General features: G+C 39.3%; 1 protein-coding gene across 3 annotated transcripts in view; it reads left to right on the top strand.

The window, feature by feature from the left end:
* The window catches only part of LOC126336404 (V-type proton ATPase subunit H), a 149,146-nt gene that overhangs the window by 56,201 nt on the left and 72,598 nt on the right, over window positions 1–20,347 (top strand). The window contains exon 1 of one of the 3 annotated variants that reach the window (XM_050000091.1): window positions 13,190–13,543. The exons of the other annotated variants lie outside the window; for them this stretch is intronic. Coding sequence (XP_049856048.1) covers window positions 13,203–13,543 — 341 coding nt within the window. The 5' untranslated portion in view covers window positions 13,190–13,202. Of the gene's footprint in view, window positions 1–13,189; window positions 13,544–20,347 lie in introns of those variants that run through there. 3 annotated transcript variants of the gene reach the window in all.

Here is a 20,347-nt window from a genome sequence, read left to right as displayed (position 1 = left end):
TGGCATGAAAGGGAAGCAGTGGTTGGGAATGGAGTGAGAAGGGGTCGTAGCCTTTCCCCGATGTTATTCAATCTCTATATTGAGCAAGCAGTAAAGGAAACAAAAGAAAAATTCTGAGTAGCTATTAAAATCCATGGAGAATAAATAAAAACTTTGCGGTTGGCCGATGACACTGTAATTCTGTCAGAGACAGCAAAGGACTTGGAAGAGCAGTTGAATGGAATGGATAGTGTCTTGAAAGGAGGATATATGATGAACACCAACAAAAGCAAAACGACGATAATGGAATGTAGTCGAATTAAGTCTGTGATGCTGAGGGAATTAGATTAGGAAATGAGATACTTAAAGTTGTAAAGGAGTTTTGCTATTGGGGAGCAAAATAACTGATGATGGTCGAAGTAGAGAGGATATAAAATATAGACTGGCAATGGCAAGGAAAGCGTTTCTGAAGAAGAGAAATTTGTTAACATCGAGTATAGATTTAAGTGTCAGGAAGTCGTTTCTGAAAGTATTTGTATGGAGTGTAGCCATGTATGGAAGTGAAACATGGACGATAAATAGTTTGGACTAGAAGAGAATAGAAGCTTTCGAAATGTGGTGCTAGAGAAGAGTGTTGAAGATTAGATGGGTAGATCATATAACTAATGAGGAGGTATTGAATAGAATTGGGGAGGAGAGGAGTTTGTGGCACAACTTGACTAGAAGAAGGGATCGGTTGGTAGGACATGTTCTGAGGCATAAAGGGATCACAAAATTAGTATTGGAGGGAAGCGTGGAGGGTAAAAATCGTAGAGGGAGACCAAGAGATGAATACACTAAGCAGATTCAGATGGATGTAGGTTGCAGTAGGTACTGGGAGATGAAGAAGGTTGCACAAGATAGAATAGCATGGAGAGCTGCATCAAACCAGTCTCAGGACCTAAGACCACAACAACAGAGTAGATGAGATTAGATTAATATTTATTCCATAGATCATGAATACGACACTTCGTAATAATGTGGAATGTGTCAGGTTAATAAAAGATGTCTGTACAAGATATTACATTACACAAAATATTGCATGACGCTAATGTTTAAGTTGGTTTTTTTCCCCTTCCTTAATTTATGTCTAAAAATTCAACCAATGAGTAGAAGGAGTTGTCATATAGAAATTCTTTTAATATATTTTTAAATGTTGCTTGGCTATCTGTCAGGCTTTTGATGCTGTTTGGTAGGTGACCAAAGACTTTTGTGGCAGTATAATTTACCCCTCTCTGTGCCAAAGTCAGATTTAACCGTGCATAGTGAAGATCATCCTTTCTCCTGGCGCTATACCTATGCACACTGAAATTACTTTTGAACTGGGTTGGATTATTAACAACAAATTTCATAAGTGAATATATATACTGTGAGGTTACTGTGAGGATCCCTAGATCCTTAAATAGATGTGTGCAGGATGACCGTGGGTGGGCTCCAGCTATTATTCTGATTACACGCTTTTGAGCAATGAATACTTTTCTACTCTTTGATGAATTACCCCAGAATATGATGCCATACGAAAGCAGTGAATGAAAGTAGGCATAGTAAGCTAATTTACTGAGATTCTTATCACCAAAATTTGCAATAATCCTAATAGCATATGTAGCTGAACTCAGGCGTTTCAGCAGACCATCAATGTGTTGCTTCCAGTTTAACCCCTCATCAATGGACACGCCCAAAAATTTTGAAAATTCTACCTTAGCTACAGACTTCTGTTCAAAGTTTATATTTATTACTGGAGTTGTGCCATTTACTGTACGGAACAGTGTATACTGTGTTTTATCAAAATTTAAAGAGAGTCCGTTTGCTGAGAACCACTTAATAATTTTATGAAAAACATCATTTACAATTACATCACTTAGTTCCTGGTTTTTGGATGTTATTACTACACTTGTATCATCAGTAAAAAGAACTAACTTTGCATCTTCATCCATGTGCATCTTCATCCATGTGGAATGATAAGTCGTTAATGTATATCAAGAACAGTAAAGGACCTAAGACCAAACCCTGTGGGACCCCGTACTGGATAGACTCCCAGGAATCAGCTGTTGTTTCAACATTACATGAACCATCTTTCTGCATTCTTCCAGTTAAGTATGAATTAAACCATTTGTGCACTGTCCCCCTCAAACCATAATGATTTAGCTGATCCAAAAAATTCCATGATTTACACAATCAAAGGCCATTGAGAGATTACAAAAAATACCAATGGCTGTTGTCCGGTTATTCAGAGCATTTAATATTTGATCAGTGAAAGCGTATACAGCATTTTCTGTTGAAAAGCCTTTCTGAAAACCAAACTGACATTTTGTTTGTACTTTATTTTTACAAGTATGGGAGGCTACTCTTGAATACATTACTTTCTCGAAAACTTTTGATAGAGCTGTCAGAAGAGAGATTGGGCGATAGTTGTTGACATCCGGCGTATCCCCCTTTTTATGCAATGATTTTACAATGGCATATTTCAGTCTATCAGGGAAAACACCCTGCTCCAAAGAGCTATTACATATTTGACTGAGAATCCTACTTATCTCTGGGGCCCAAGCTTTAAGTACCTTGCAGGAAATGCCATCAATTCCGTAAGAGCTTTTACTTTTCAGTGAGTTTATTATTTTACTGATTTCAGAGGGAGAGGTTGGTGGAAATACAGTTGTTTCAAACTGCACAGGTATGGCCTCTTCTATTAGAAGCCTTGTCTCTTCTAGTGAAGATCTAGATCCTATTTCTCCACAACATTTCAAAAATGATTATTGAAAATATTTTTAGTTTCTGATTGTTTGTTAGTACACTTGTCATTCAGTTTTGTAGCACTAAAGTCTTCTTGTGCTCTTGGTTGCACACTGCTTTGAAATTGTGATTTGATATACTGCATGGAGCTATGTCATTTACTGTAACTATCTGTGCACCATGATCTGAAAGACCATTCTTAACAGGATAAGCATTTATGTCCTTAAACTTTTCTTGGTCTATAAAAAAGTAATCTATCAATGTCGTGCTGTTCTTTGTTATCCGAGTAGGAAAAGCAATGACGGAGCTCAAATTGAAAGAACTGAGTAATACTACAAGGTCATTCTTCCTATTACACTCTTTCAGGGAGTCAACATTGAAATCCCCACCAATGATAATTTGCTTCCCCCTGTCTGACAGGTAGCACAACAAAGCATCCAAGTTTTCTAGAAATAGCTGGAAATACCCTGAGGGGGACCTATACACTGTTACAATTATGAAAGTGACATCATTTAATTTTAGTTCAGTGGCAGATGCTTCCATATGTTGCTCTACACAAAATTTTTTAGTTTCTAAATTTTTTACACTGTGGAAGCTTTTGACATATATGGCAACTCCTCCTCTCATCATATTATCACTACTTACATGTGCAGCTAATTTGTACCCATTGCTGGTAACCTTTTGCATATCAGTGACAATGTGATGCTCAGACAGGCATAGTGCATCTATTACTTTCTCAGTTTCTATACCTTCTAAACAAAGCAGAAGCTCATCAATTTTATTCTTCAGTCCCCCAATATTTTGATGAAACATACTAACATTATTTTTCACCTTACTTTTATGAGTATCTTAAACTTTTTTACATCTTCAGAACTTGCCTGGCTGAGTTTCCCACTGGACACTGATCTTATACTAAAAAAAAGCGTTTGCACCATGAGATGTAGTTCCTCTCCCCTTTAAATTTCCTGCTATCAGCCCAGCCAGTTTACCCTTCCCTTTCTTGTTGAGGTGCAGGACATGTCTAGCATAGTCCCACCTACAGAGTGAATCAACAGGAACCACACCAATGTGTGACCCTGCACCAGATCCAAGTAGCCGTTCCAACTCCAAATTAACTCTTCTGACAGAAGAGCTCAAATGAGGTCAGTTGTGGCGCTCCAGAACCGACACAAATCCAACACTGATATGACTCGATGTTGATGCAATCTTTGCCAGGTCACACTCTATGCTGTACCCCGGATCTCTGTCAATACTGTTGCCCAGCCCACCCACAATAACCACTGTATCTTCCTTAGTAAAGCCTTTACATAGTGAACCTAAATCCTCTGTAACCTGCCCCAGTCCGGCACTAGGTTTGAAAAAACTTGTGACCTGGTATTCTGACCCTAATTCATCCTGCAGAAGTTGGCCCACACCCCTAGCATGCGAACTACCTAGCAACAAGACTTTCTTTCTCTTTGCAGACAGAATGAAAATGTAAGTAAATAATACTGACTTTGAGCTTATAAAGTTAATACTGATAGTGATTGTACTACGCTGCTGCCGCTAATAGTGAGATTAGTAATATAATAATAATAATAATGATGATGATGAAATCAAACAATGGAAAGTCCAGAATGGAAGAATGACAATATTATGAAAATGATAGATTGCTACTCACCAAATAGTGGGGATATTGAGTCACAGACGGGTACAACAAAAAGACTGCTAAACATGTAAGCTTTCGGCCAAAATAACTGCATTGAAAGTAAACAAAACAGAGACAGTAGTCATGTATGTGTGAGTTGTCCCTCTTTATGTGTGTGTGTGTGTGTGTTTGTGTGTGTGTGTGTGTGTGTGTGTGTGTGTGTGTGAAGAAAGCCTTTTGGCTGAAAGCTCACATGTTCAGCAGTCTTTTTGTTGTGGCCATCTGCGACTCAACATCTACACTATATGGGGAGTAGCAATATATCCTTTTCTTAATAACAATGATGACAATAACAATGACAATAATAGCGATAGCGATAGTGGCAGATATAAAAAGAATTTATAGGTGTACAAAATAGATATTTTCCTGTATAGTGAGTACTGGGGAAAGGAAATTTGAGGAGACTGCAGCAGCTAAGAATACAGGAAAATGAGGAAGATTTGGTTGGGAGGATGGACGTACAAGGGTAATGAGAGCGTACAGAGATAATGGTAACCATTACTGTTGCTTTGGAGGATACCGGTATGCCATTAACTGCCTTCTGAAGCTGAAGATGTCACTCAGTTCTCTGATATAAAGTGGTAGGTTATTCTGCAGTCGGGTTCTTGCTAATGAGAATTTAAATTAGTTTTAAGTTAATTATAAACAAATCACTTTGAATAAAATATTATCAATGGTATTTCGGTTTGCTCTCAAGTAGAGCTATAATTTTAGATGATCATAATGAATATACATTGTTGCTTTTCAGAGAGAGGGGAGAGGTAAATTTTCAAGACTATGATTAGATTAGTTTTTCGTTCCATAGATGCATGCTGAGGAGATCCTCGTGGATGTGGAACATCTCAACTTTTTTTTCTTAGCTGAAATAACAATACTAATAGTATGAATATATACAATACATTATTTGTTTCTATTTAAAAAATCGTCATTGGAGTAGATGGAGTTGGCCACTAGTAAGTCTTTCAGGCTCCTTTTAAATTGATCTTTATTTGTAACTAAATTTTTTATGTTTGCTGGCAAATTATTGAAGATGAGTGTTCCTGAGTAGTGGACCCCTTTTTGAACTAAAGTAAGTGCTTTTAAGTCCTTGTGCAGATCATTTTTGTTCCTGGTATTGTATGTGAAATGAGCTGTTTGTTGGAAAAAGAGATATATTATTTAGGACAAATCTCAGTAAGGAGCAAATATACTGAGAGGCAGTGGTTAGTATACCCAGTTCTTTGAAGAGGTTTCTACATGACATCTGTGAATTTACTCCACAAATAATATGTATTACACGCTTTTGCACTCTGAAAATTTTTGTTTGACTTGAATAGTTACCCCAAAATATTATACCTTATGACATTATGGAATGTAAGTAGGGAAACTATGCAAGCTTTTTCATTTTTATGTTGCCTATGTCTGCTAACACTCGAATTGCAAATACAGATTTGTTAAGGCGTTTCTGTGGTTCTGTGATGTGCTCCTCCCAACTGAATTTATTATCAAGTTGTAATCCCAGGAATTTAAGACTGTCAACCTCTTCTATCTGCTCTTCTTCATACTTTATGCATATGCTGGGTGGAAACCTCTTACAGGCTCTGAATTGCATGTAGTGAGTCTTTTCAAAGTTTAATGTCAATGAGTTGGCTTTAAACCATTTATTAATATCCATGAAAATATCATTAGCAGATCTTCCTAGAACTACACTCGACATACTGCAATACTTGTGTCATCTGCAAACAAAACGAACTCTGCTTCTGGCAGTGAAACTGATGAGAGATCATTAACATACACAAGAGAAAGCAATGGCGTTAAGATGGATCCTTGTGGGACACCACATGTAATTTCTTCCCATTCTGATGGATGACTTAATTCACTAGTCCCTTGTACTGACACCTTTTGTTTCCTGTTAGCTAGGTATGACTTGAACCATTTTGCAGCACTGCCTGTGACACCACAGAATTCTAATTTATTTAAAAGGATGTTGTGGTTCACACAATCAAATGCCTTTGACAAATCACAAAAAATACCTGCTGCTTTTAATTTGTTATTTAATGAATTAAGTACATTTTCACTGTCTGTGTAAATAGCCTTTCGATATTAGAACCCTTCAGAAATCCAAACTGTGTTCTTGATAATATGTTATTTGTGGTCAGATGGTTGAGAAGATGCCTGTACATTAATTTTTCTAAAATTTTTGAGAATGCTGGCAAAAGTGAAATCGGTCTGTAGTTTGATGGTATCTCTTTATCCCCTTTCTTGAATAGAGGCTTAACATCTGCATATTTTAGCCAGTCAGGAAATGTCCCAGTTATAATTGACTGGTTACACAAGTAACTTAGAATTGCACTAAACTCACAAGAACAGGTCTTAATTAACTTTGTTGATATTTCATCGTAACCACTAGAATGCTTTGTTTTCAAAGACTTTATTATGGAAGTTATTTCTTTTGGTGAAGTGAGTGACATATTCATGTAGCTGAGGCTATTTCTAAAGGCTAGTTTCAGATATTCAAGGGCATTATTTACTGATCCTGACAATCCCGTTCTATCAGTAATGGATATAAAGTAGTTGTTAAATAGATTTGCCACACTATGCCCATCGGTTACTAATGTGTCATCTACCCTTAATGCTATTCGCTCCTGTTCCTCTCTGGTTCTACCCGTCTCCTCTTTCACTATATCCCCTATTGTTTTTATTTTGTTCCCTGACATTGCTATCTCCTTCTCGTAGTGCATTTGTTTAGATGCCTGAATTACTTTTTTTTAATATTTTACAGTATTCCTTGTATTTAGCTAAAGCATCAGTATTGGAGCTATTCTTGGTCGACAGATACATTTTCCTTTTTGTCTTACAGGAAATCTTTATTCCTTGTGGTAATCCATGGTTTTATTATAGACGTCTGTTTAATTTGAGTGACTTTTAGAGGAAAACAGTTTTCAAACATGGTACTGACATTGTTCATGAATGTATTTAATTTTTCATTCATGTCATCGGCACTATAAACATCTTTCCAGTTCATATCTTTGAGCAGTTTTCTAAAACACTTAATTTTTGGTTGACTGACTACTCTCCTATACTCAGACTTAGCAGTCTTGATAATATGCTCAGAATTTACATCTAAAACAAGGAGCTGCATGTCATGATGTGATAGTCCATTTATTACAGGTTTTATGATATTATTTTGTTCCTTTGATTTGTCTATAAAATTTTTATCAATGGCTGTCCTTGAGGATTAAGTGATCCTAGTTGGAAAGTTAACAGTGTGAGTTAGATTGAAAGACAACATTACTAACTGCAGTAAATGTTTACTGGAAGATTGCATTAGAAAATCTGTATTAAAGTCACCAGTAATCAAAATTTCTTTGTTTCTTCTTGTTAAATAACCCAAAAGAGCTTCTAAATGATTTATGAATAGATTATAATTTCCTGCAGGTGCTCAGTAAATAGTTACTATTATATAGGATCTGTTAAGGAACTCTACTTCTGTTGCACATGCTTCTAGATGCTGGTCTAAACAGAATTTATCAATGTCAATGTTCTTGAACTTATGGCAGTTTTTAATAAATGTGGCAACTCCTCCTCCATCCATATCTACTCTGCAGATGTAGGAAGCTAGCTTAAATCCTGAAATGTCTAACATATATATGCCAGTGGTCATTTGATGTTCAGGGAGGCAGATTATGTCAATGTGGTTAGATAAATTCATTTCATCAATACAAATGAGTAGTTCATCAATTTTATTTCTGTGTCCCAGAATGTTCTGGTGTAATAAAGGTAACTGATTCTGCATACTAACGGGATTATAACTGCTTGGCGAAGATGAACTGGCAGTTTCTGATTACTTTCTGTTAAACATTGTTTAAATGGAATCTGACTCCTGTTCATCTGTTTTCTCAAACTGAGTGTGTCTGCCAATCTCTCTTAAAACTCGTTTTTCTTTCCCCCTTCCCTATCCTAAAAAAGGCATTCCTCTGACACCTGTGACCACTGGCATTTTACTTGTGACAGTGCCCCCCCCCCCCCCCCACCAATTTACGTTTCCTGCTATAAACACATACAGTTATCCCTTCCCTTTCCTATTGAGTTGAAGGCCATGCCTAGTGTAGTCCCACCTATCGATAGCATCCACAGGAATCAAACCAATATGGGACCCTATATCCGTCCTAAGAAGCCACTCCAACTCCAAGTTCAACCTCCTGACGGAAGAGTTCAAATGAGGCCGGTCATGGCGTCTCAACACAGACACAAATCCCACACTCGTATGCTTCGTTGCTGATGCTATCTTCACCAGGTCACTCTCTATGCAATATTCAGAGTCTCTGTCGGTGCTATTTCCCGGACCACCCATTATAACCGCGGCATCCTCCTTCGTGAAATGTTTGCATAAAGAACCTACATCCTCTGTTACCTGACCTAGATCTGCACTAGGCATGAAAAAGTTTGGTGACTTGGTACTCTGGACCTAGATTTTCCTGCAGTAGTTGGCCAACATCTCTACCATGGGAGCTACCTAACAATTGAACTTTCTTTTTCTTTACAAATTTCCCTACCTTTTTCAAGTCCTTGAAAGCTTGTTGTGCCCTTTCTACAGCTTCAGCTACATGAGGCTCATCCGATTCTGACTGAGGCAACAGGTCAAATCTGTTTTCAAGATTTATGACAAAGCTGTCTGATGCTCTCCTTTGCCTGTTCCCCCTGTTACCTGTTGCCACTTCCCACCTCTGTTCACCCTTCTCCTTCTTTAACCTGTGCAGTTCATCCCTTGCCTTGTCTAAGTCAGCTTGAAGAGCTGCAATTTTCCCGTCCTGTTCCAGTATTTTCCTGTCTCTACTGCAGATCCTGCAATACCAGTGGTAGCCTCATTTATGTCCACATGTCCCACGCCACTACATTTGCCCTGATTAAAGAAACTACAGCACTCATCACACCACACCCTGGAACTAACGATCCTACGGCATGTCACACACCTCTCAGTCATGGTAAAAACAGAAATCGTATAAACTGATTTAAGTACTGACTAAAACGTAAACAAAGGACTCTGGAAACTATTCAAGCAGATATAAATAAATTGAAAGATTACTGAATAAAAAAACTGGTGATTACATATAAGTTTAGGTCATTGTTTACTTACGATATGCGCGCTTGAAATTAAGACTAAAATCCGTGCTATAGGCGCGAGAAGGAAAATAAACTTCTTACCCCGTTTAAGCTTCTTTAACACTTCACTAACACTTCCACTAATGTAACAACACTTATATTATATCTATACCCTAAGGAAACGTTTACCTATAAGTTTAATTCACTGCTTAACTCACGATTCGCACGCGTGAAATTAGGCCTAGGATTCATGCTACATGCGCGAGAAGAAAAATACGCTTCTTACCCAGTTTAATCTTATTTTATACTTCACTAACACTCCTACTAATTTAACAACGCTTACATTATATTTATAACAACTGTAAACATTTAAAAACAGCTTAATAACAACGTTTTTTATAATTATTTAATGCAGCAAATACTCGAAGAGTCCCCGTCGGCGCAGTGTTGCCAACTGTGGTGCAACATGACATCATAGTTCATATCAAGAAATTTCAAAGTTGGATTATTTGCAAACGGCTTATTCCCCTTGGTTGCTAATATAGAATTGGTGGCATATTAATGCGAAATTAAATCTGTAATAATAAATTCACTTGTACTAATTTTTTAAAAGGCACTATATTACTGGAACTGGATATACACAAAAGAGTATAATATGCAGAAAGTCATCATCATCATTTAAGACTGATTATGCCTTTCAGCGTCCAGTCTGGAGCATAGTTCCCCTTATAAAATTCCTCCATGATCCTCTATTCAGTGCTAACATTGGTGCCTCTTCTGATGTTAAGCCTATTACTTCAAAATCATGCTTAACCGAATCCAGGTACCTTCTCCTTGGTCTGCCCCGACATCTCCTACCCGCTACTGCTGAACCCATGAGTCTCTTGGGTAACCTTGCTTCTCCCATGCGTGTAACATGACCCCACCATCTAAGCCTGTTCACCCTGACTGCTACATATATAGAGTTCATTCCCAGCTTTTCTTTGATTTCCTCGTTGTGGGCACCCTCCTGCCATTGTTCCCATCTACTAGTACCTGCAATCATCCTAGCTACTTTCATATCTGTAACCTCAACCTTATTGATAAGGTAACCTGAACCCACCTAGCTTCGCTCCCATACAACAAAGTTGGTCGAAAGATTGAACGGTGCACAGATAACTTAGTGTTGGTACTGACTTATTTCTTACAGAAGAGCGTAGGTCTTAGCTGAGTGCTCACTGCATTAGCTTTGCTACTCCTCGCTTCCAGTTCCTGTGAGAATATGCATATGCATCCTAAGTACTTGAAACTGTCCCCTGTTCTAACTTTGTTCCTCCTATTTGGCACTCACTCCGTTTATATCTCTTTTTCACTGACATTACTTTCGTTTTGGAGATGCTAATCTTCATACCATAGTCCTTACATTTCTGATCTGACTCTGAAATATTACTTTGCAAACTTTCACTCGAATCTGCCATCACAACTAAGTTATCTGCATATGCGAGACTGCTTATTTTGTGTTCACATATCTTAATCCAGAAAGTTAAAAAAAAAATTCATGCTAAAATGACCTCTTCAGAGGATGTTGACATGAGGTTGGAATTTCAGATAGGGATGGTAAGGTAGTCCCATTTCATATTTGTCAAGTACATTGTTTGTGGTTAGGCAATTCAATAGCTGGTCGTGGACTACATATTCTAAGGCCTTGGGCAGAGGAGGCAGAATTCAAATAGGTCAGTAATCAGAAGATGCTGCGGCAACATCATTTTTAGATAGGAAATCAACTAGTTCCTGTTTCCAGGACTCAGGGAAAACATTTGTCGTTAACGAGTGGTTGAAGATATCTTTTATAGTGAGCAGTATAGGATCAACAATAAGCTTATCATTTGAACTAGGATATCATCATTTCCTGTAGATGCTGATCGGATGCATATGACGGCTTTTTTTTATAGTATTGCTAGTAACATGCTTTAGATACAATTTTTCGTGGCAATAGTATTGGAAGGGAAAGCGCAACACGGTATCTGGGTGGAACGTCATGCTCAGAAGCAGAAGTAAATTCGGATGCGCTTAGGGAAGTGTGACGCTATAATTGCTCATTAGTAAACGGTATTAGTTCCTGTCTCAGAGCCTGCTCGGTTGGTATGGTTGTCCATTAGTAAGTATTAACCCATAAAATTGCAACAATACCCAGCCAGATCTTAACGTAATGTCAGCCACACTGGCAGCAACCTCTTAATATAGAAAGCTGTAAAGTTATACATTGCACAAAACGTGAATATATGGTACACGACACAATTATTGACTGACATCTGAAGTTAGTCACATCATACGTCGTTAGTGTGCGGTGATATGAACTGAAATGGTAGTAAATGCTGAGCTATGTGATGATCCATTCCAGGATGGGCTGACATCCAGTGTATACAAAAATTGAAAAAGGCATTACAAGTGATCATAGGCTTCTCTGACTAGCAGATAAGACTAACATAAATGCCGAAAAATGCCAAGTAGCCGACCCTAGAAGAAAGGTACCTAATGTTACTGTGTGGAATTTTCGAAAAACTAGTTTTCATGACGATATCTCCGAAAATTCTTCAGCCTCCTATTTAGCGTTTCCGTATAGTCTGTAGACACGACATTAGACAAATAATAATTCGTACAGATGCCTGTGTGTAATTATTCTTCGACGCTCCATTCGTGAATGAAACGGTACCCAACATTACAAAGTAATGTATGGTACTGTAACAGTTTTCTCTTCCATGCACGATATATTGATTCAAGGAGTGTAGACGTAAATGTTCATAAAGAACATGGGGTATATCTCCATGATAAAAAAGCAACAGGATACTTCACATACATAGACCGTATATAACATATAATCCAACGAACTGTAATAGTACTCTTACACTTGCAGTATCGCTGCTAACCTACTTTCTACAAAATTCCTGATAATAAAGCAGTGGTTATCGTTTTTACATGTGGTCAAGTTGAAACATGTTGACGGTTCTAACAAGCGACAGAATGAGTGTTCTTTAGGGAATACATTTTTTTTGCACTGTGAATTCTTGTAGTTCGCCGCTTCTACATAAGTGGAAGACAAAATAAAAATTTCGAACGCAGCTTTAGTTTCCTAACAATTCCACTAGAATTGTATGAATTGCTTTAATAAGATTCTGTAGGAAAGGAAATTAGTTTATGTGCATAATGTCAGGTATTTACACAAAATAAGCACGTATGTTTTCTGACTTTTGCTTAATCCAGTACAGGTACCGAAGCGATATCAAGATAGGAAGCGTAATATATTACAAAACGTTGATTATGCTGGTGTAGTGAGCTAGATATTAACGATATGTCGTCTCAAAATCTTAGTCATCCACGAAGTTTTACATCGAAGGACCAAGATCCAGATTAACTTTCAACTTATTGGAAATATCACTGCAAGTATTTTAAAGCAATTCACGTACACAACTGTGATTTTCGTCATTTTTCCTAGTTTGTAGGATACAGAATTACTGTCTAATCTGAGCATCTAGTAAAAAGCACAAGATTTGGTCTGTAACAAAATGTCATAAATTGTGCGCTGTAAAAGCGTAATGACATGACCCGAGTCATGTAACTTAGATATTCGTTTCAGTAAAATTACATTATGCACAGTCTATGTTATCTATGGTCTATGTTGGTATGTATATCATCCTTTTTTAAGCTGTTCATGGAGTTTATTGCAATTTATCTTTGGACTGTCTTAGAAACGAGAGCAATATACGTTGCCAGACACGTTGTTTATCGATACTTATTAACTGATGCGAGGATCAGTTTTACCAACGCAAAATCCTCAGAGTTAATTTTAAAGCAGTGGGTGAAAAGATCGCTACAGATGGATAAAGACAAGATGGGGAAAGACAAGAATGAGAAAGACAAGCCACAACAGGAATCTCTTGTGAAGATATTAAGACGCAGGTCCACGAGAATACGCTGGAAAGATGATCAGTCGTCAAGCGATGACTCGGATGATGAAATGGAAGAGAACTTTTCAAGAGATTTTCCAGAAAGGTGATGAGAAATACTGTTCTACACCACATTGCTCCCTACAGTTGCTGATATTTCGTGAACAAGTCCTTTACGACAAATTATTAATCTTTACAGTGACAGTACTCTTACGATAGCAGTGTGGAATTGTTTCAATCGCGCCCTTGATACACTATGTGATCAAAAGTATCCGGACACCCCCAGAAACATACGTTTTTCATATGAGGTGCATTGTGCTGCCACCTGCTGCCAGGTACTCCGCATCAGCGGCTTCATGAGTCATTAGATATCGTGAGAGAACAGAATGGGGCGCTCCGCGGAACTCACGGACTTCGAACGTAGTCAGGTGATTGGGTGTCACATGTGTCATACGTCTGTACGCTAGATTTCCACGCTCCTAAACATCCCTATGTCCACTGTTTCCGATGTGATAGTGAAGTGGAAAGGTGAAGGGACACATACAGCATAAAAGGGTACGGGCCGACCTCGTCTGTTGACTGACAGAGCCTGCAGACAGTTGAAGAGGATCGTAATGTGTAATAGGCAGACATCTATCCAGACCATCACACAGGAATTCTTGCATCAGGATCCTCTGCAAGTACTATGATAGTTAGGCGGGAGGCGACAAAACTTGGATTTCTTGGTTGAGCGGCTGCTCATAAGCCATACATCATGCCGGTAAATGCCAAACGACGCCTCGTTTGGTATAAGGAGCGTAAACATTGGACGATTGAACGATGGAAGAACGTTGAGTGGAATGACGCATTACGGTTCACAATGTGGCGATCCGATGGCAGGGCGTGGGTATGGCGAGTGAACGTCATCTGCCACCGTGTGTAGTGCCAACAGTAAAATTCGGAGGGGGTGGTGTTATGGTGTGGTCGTGTTTTTCACCCCTTGTTATTTTGCGTGGCACTATCACGGCGCAGGCCTACATTGATGTTTTAAGTACCCTCTTGCTTCCCACTGTTGAAGAGCAATTCGGGGATGGCGATTGCATCTTTCAACACGATCGAGCACCTGTTCATAATGCAAGGCATGTGGCGTAGTGGTTGCACAATAGCATCCCTGTAATGGACTGGCCTGCACAGAGTCCTGACCTGAATCCTATAGAACACCGTCGGGATGTTTGGGAACGCCGACTTCGTGCCAGGCCTCACCGACCGACAGCTGTACCTCTCCTCAGTGCAGCACTCCGTGAAGAATGGGTTGCCATTCGCCATGAAACCTTCCAGCACCTGACTAGACGTACGCCTGCGAGAGTGGAAGCTGGGTATTTTCAAGAATGATTGCCTATCGAAATCGCTCGGTCCAAACGATACATATCGAACGTGCGATGGTTAATCGATCATGCGACACCGGTGACGGGCGTTGTGATCAATTACTTGTGATCGTCATTTTTATATCTTTTCCGTCGTTCCCTTATTTGCTCTGAATTACATACCTCCGCGAATTATTTGTGAGTTTCCGGGGAAACCCAGACGATTTATGTCGTTACTGAGTGGGATGCCTGGTGTTCTTGACGTTTCTTCGGCGGATTCTCTCACATGGAAGAATCTAATTCCATGTTTATGCAGCGCACAAAATTGTTCGACTTTTTATAGCAAATATGTACTACCAGGCGAGGAAAGAAGGGACTGTGTAGACTGTGGTGGTGCGAAATGTGTAAAACTTCGTAAGAACAGTTTCGATGCTGAAATACCGTTACAATTTCACTGCGGACAGTGAACGAGTATCAGGAAGAATGCATGGTTCGACTCTTCCAAATTATCCATCCTGACATCCGTAATGGACTTACACATGACGATAACACCGACGCTGAGTAAGGTAAGTCGTCTCCTTTGGAATTAGAAATATTTTTGTAATGCTGTTCTTTTGTCGTTGCTGTAGTGACCAACGTAAACATACTTATAAGGCCCTTCAGAGTCGCAAGATCGATTAACTATCGCACTTCGAGATGTATCGTAGGGACCCAGAGACTTCGATAGGCAATCATTCTTGGCAATTACCGGAAGCTGTCATCAAGGCTAAGGGTGGGCCGACACCACATTGAATTCGAGCATTACCGATGGAGGGCGCCACGAACTTGTAAGTCATTTTCAACCAGGTGTCCGGATACCTTTGATCACATAGTGTGTATAGGGCGTTCGGAAAATCCCGTTAGAGACTTGTAGAGGGGAGTGAGTACTTAATATTTGGGGCCGGATAAATTGTAGTGTCCGATACCACCCATCGGCTTTGACCAATGACGTCATATGTAAGGCAATGATGCTGCAATGGACAATCTATGAATGGGAGGGATTATACTCGTGAACAAACGAATGTAGCATGCCATAAAATAACACATGTAACGCGTCTGTTATTTACGCGCGAATTTTATTTAAACGATTTGAAGATGACTGAAATAAATAAGAACACGAGTGCATATATAATATAATAGAACAGCGTTGTGTAGAACCCGTCGCCAGCGATGTGGAACGCATGGTATACCGTTAACAGAGCATGTTATATTATATTTTCCACGCATACTGCAAAAATGATCCAAATAATGAACCGTCGAATATTTGGAATCGGTAACTAGAAGCAATCTATGTAGGAGGTCATTTCTAGTTACCGATTTCAATATTACTCAAAATAGATTTTTGCGCAACAAACAGTAATATTTAAGTGATTCTTGAGTTTCTCCCGGCGTATTTGATAATCAAAATATCCACGGGTGTACTGCCGGTCTATAGTGTCCAACGGGCACAATATTTCGGCGATCAAACATGTCGCCATCATCAGGTGAACTGACGGACTGAGCTCCTGTGAACGCGCCGGCACGGAGATCCGTACGCTATGGCTGCTCAGGGGGAACTGGGTTCGGTCGCGGCGGCGGTCGATTTAAATACCCTCCGCCCGCGGCGCGCTCCCTCCGCCGTCCGCGCCACGGTAGCGCGGTGGAACAGATTGCGACGGCGTCTGAGATGACGTCGGTGTGATGGCTCTGTCCCCGTTGGACACTATAGACCGGCAGTACACCCGTGGATCTTTTGATTATCAAATACGACGGGAGAAACTCAAGAATCACTTAAATATTACTGTTTGTTGCGCAAAAATCTTATATCAGAAACGTGCTTAAAAAATGATCTTGTTAGTGAACTACGGAATATGACTAGGCTTTGAAAAAATGAAAATCTTTACACACATTACTGCACACGCAAAGAAATAAAAGGCAAAAAAGACCAAACCTTTCAGCCGATAACTATACCACACGAAAGGCACACTAGCTGCAGTAGCTTCAAATAACAGTAAAATCGATACACCAGGAGTGACAGTAAAAATAAGACAAGTGTAGCAAAAACATCAAAAACATAAAAGTGGCTACATAAAAAGAAACTTATCGCATATGAATTTCCAAAGGAGTCAAAGATCGGGGCTGATAAGAACGAAATAAGGACATAACAAGAAATAATAATGTTAGAAGGTCAAACTGTAACGAAAAGAGAAAAATCTAGAATAACTAATGAAAAAATAATAAACACTAAATGCCAGGCACGAATGAGGTACCACTCAAGTCAGTTCTTCCCTACCACCCACCCTCAATCAGACGCAAAATTTTATAATAATAAAAAAAAATGAAACCATGAGTCAATCACATAAACCCTCCGGCAAAGACACAGCAAACCCATCGGTCCACCATTGTAACCAGAAAACGTTAAAACGACAGGAAAACCTCCCTCCAGAGAAGCCAAAAAAGTAGTACTAGCTCAATACAGTAACATAAAAAAACACTACGTAAAACAAGAAAAAGGTATCAGGCCCACCAACACCTAACAAACAAAACGAGGTCTGTACGTTTTCATGACTACTTTCATAAATGCAAGAAATAAACAATGACCTTAGGAATATTCTTCCTCCAACAATATTCATCTACATGGCCTTATAACACTGAAGTCCTACTCTTTCCTCGTAATGGCGCCCAATGATTGCAAAAATTTTATGGTTGATTTACGGTCACTCATTTCTGAAGCAGAATTTTCGCAGTGAAAACAACTAACTCATTCATAACGAACAGCGTGAGAAATCAACACCTTATAAATCACGACTACTTATAAATCACGACTACTTATAAATCACTACTACTTCCATAAACAAAAGATGCTGAAAACAAATTACGAGATGAAAACAAAACAATCTACATCGAATTTTTAATATACGCGCGTAAAGAGGAAATCCAGAGAAATCATTTAACGTTCATCGACAACTATCTGCGGCTGAAACAAAATAACATCACATTACGTCATTGGTCAAAGCCGACGGGTGGTATCGGACATTAGAATTGACCCTTGGAGCCTATGCCCGGAAACGTCATCTAACGACGCTGCAGACCGTCAAAGTAACAGGCACCGGCGCCTGTGAACAGATGTCTATACAGGGTGATTCCGTGATGACGTTTCAAACTTTCTAGTTTGATGGAAAAGGATAAATGTATCAATTTGAGATAAGGGTCCCTGTACCGGAAACGAATGACTCGAAAGTTGTAAGCGAAAATCGTTCTGACACCTCTGACAGTGGAATACATGTGTGGTACCGTTGTTGCTAAGATGATAGGGCAGGCAACTTTTGAAAAAATAGAGTTCGAAATTTTACGTGTAGTTATCTATTTTGTATGGTCCCTCATATTTAAGAAGTCTGCAGCCGAGCTTATTAAGGAGGTTAGTTTCAGAAGCGCGGGGTTCTCGAACAGCCGTTTTTTCTTGGCTACTGTGAAACACATCTCCTGTACTGAACAAGTGCTCATAGCTGTTGAGGTATGCAGTTTAGAAATCAAGTTTACTGCACGTTTTTTTCTTGTTTTGGTCCATTCTACCACTTCTGAAAGTTGCCTATCCTACCGTCTCAGCAACAACAGTACCAGTTCATGTATTTCACTATTAGAGATATCAGAACGGTTTCCGCTTATAACTTTCGTCTCGTTCGTTCCCGCTACAGGGACCTTGACCCAAAATGGATATATTTATCCTTCTGCATCATCCTAGAAAGTTTGTAATATTGTCACAAAAAAATGGTTCAAATGGCTCTGAGCACTATGCGACTTAACTTCTGACGTCATCAGTCGCCTAGAGCTTAGAACTAATTAAATCTATCTTACCTTCCGACAGCACACACGTCCATGCCCGAGGCAGGATTCGAACCTGCGACCGTAGCGGTCGCTCAGCTCCAGACTGTAGCGCCTAGAAACGCACGGCCACTTCGGCCGGCTAACATCGTCACAGACTCACCCTGTGTATGCATACATTTACAGGCGTTGGCGTCAATAACTTTGACGGTCTGTACTGTCATTGGATGACGTTTCCTGATGTGGTTTCCTATTCAGAATATTATGTGCTCACTCGCCTCTGCAAGTCTAGAAGTTTGTAACGGAAATTTCCGAGCACCCTGTATATGGCTTGCAAGCGTCTTGGAAATTGCGTTCTTCAGAAGTGTAGAAATGGGCAAGGCAACTCTGACCCTCCGACTTATCTTAGAGGGCAGACTGAATAGAGGCCAATTCACATTTAGAGCATTTGTAAATTTAGAAAAATCTTTAGACAATGTTGACCAGAATAAACTCTTTTCAGTTCAGAAGTTATCAGGGGAATTTGTACAGACGTTGCACTGCACTTATGAGAGACGAATGACTTGAAAAGGAGGGAATAGTGAGAGGGCACAGGGACGGTTCTAACCTATACCTTGTATCATTCAGTCAGTATACAGAGTTAGTACTAAAAAAATTTAGGAACGGAATTCAATTACAGGTATAAGAAATAAATATTTGAAGTTTTCCCAGTAATTCCGTTCGAGGCGAGAAGTGCTTGGAAGATCAGCTAACTGAATGTGTAGCGTCCTGAAAAGAGGTTGAAAGATGAACATCAACAAAAATAAAACAAGGGTAATAGACTATAATCCAATTAAATCACCTTGGGGATTAATAACCGGCTTCAGGTGTGTTTAATCTTTTTATTATCGGCTCACAATCGGTTCGCGGCACTGAAAAGCACGTCCTCTGCTGACATCTGCGTAACAACGAATCATGAAAAACTAACAGATCCTAAAGTATCCACTAATATGGAAAAAATTTAAGGAACTTTTAAAAGCATGTAAAATAGAGAAAATTGTACTCTCGTAACTAATTCATAAGAGCTAAGTAAAAATGTTTTTTTTGCATGTTAGTGGGTATTTTAGAATCTGTTACTCCTTCATAATTCATTGTTATGCAGATGTCACCTGAGAGTGTGGTTTTCAGTGTCAGTGTTTTCTGATAATAAAAAGATTAAATACCCGTGAAGCGGCTTCTCCATCCCCAAGCCGATTAATCACCGATGTGGTTGCCTGTCTAAACTGTTTTCTCTGATTAAGTCAGGTGATGCCGATGGTAATAGATTACGAAATGAGACGCTGAAACTAATAGGTGTTTTTTTTGTTAGTCATGCAGAATAATTACTGACGACAGTAGAAGTAAAGCAGATGTAAAACATAGACTGTCAACAGCAAGAAAACCTCTCTTGGGAAAGAGACGTTGTTAACATCTAAATAGTATGTACAAGAATAGGGTAGAATAATTTGAAATATGGTGCTACAGAAGAATGCTGATGATCCGGAGGATAGGAGAGATAATTGATGACGAGGCACTGAATCGAATTGAGGGGGGGGGGGGGGGGGGAGGGAGGGATCGGTTGATAGGACACCTCCAGAGGCATGAAGGAATCGTTGATTAACGGAGGAAGTGTGGGGTATAAAAAGGAGGAAGCCGAGTCTTCAGTATAGCATGTAGGTTCAAGTGGATAAATACCGAGCTGGGTAGCG

This window comes from Schistocerca gregaria, chromosome 2 (assembly GCF_023897955.1).
Source record: "Schistocerca gregaria isolate iqSchGreg1 chromosome 2, iqSchGreg1.2, whole genome shotgun sequence".
NCBI lineage: Eukaryota > Metazoa > Arthropoda > Insecta > Orthoptera > Acrididae > Schistocerca > Schistocerca gregaria.
Note: the sequence above shows the minus strand (reverse complement) of the source record. Positions and strands in the feature narration are given on the sequence as shown.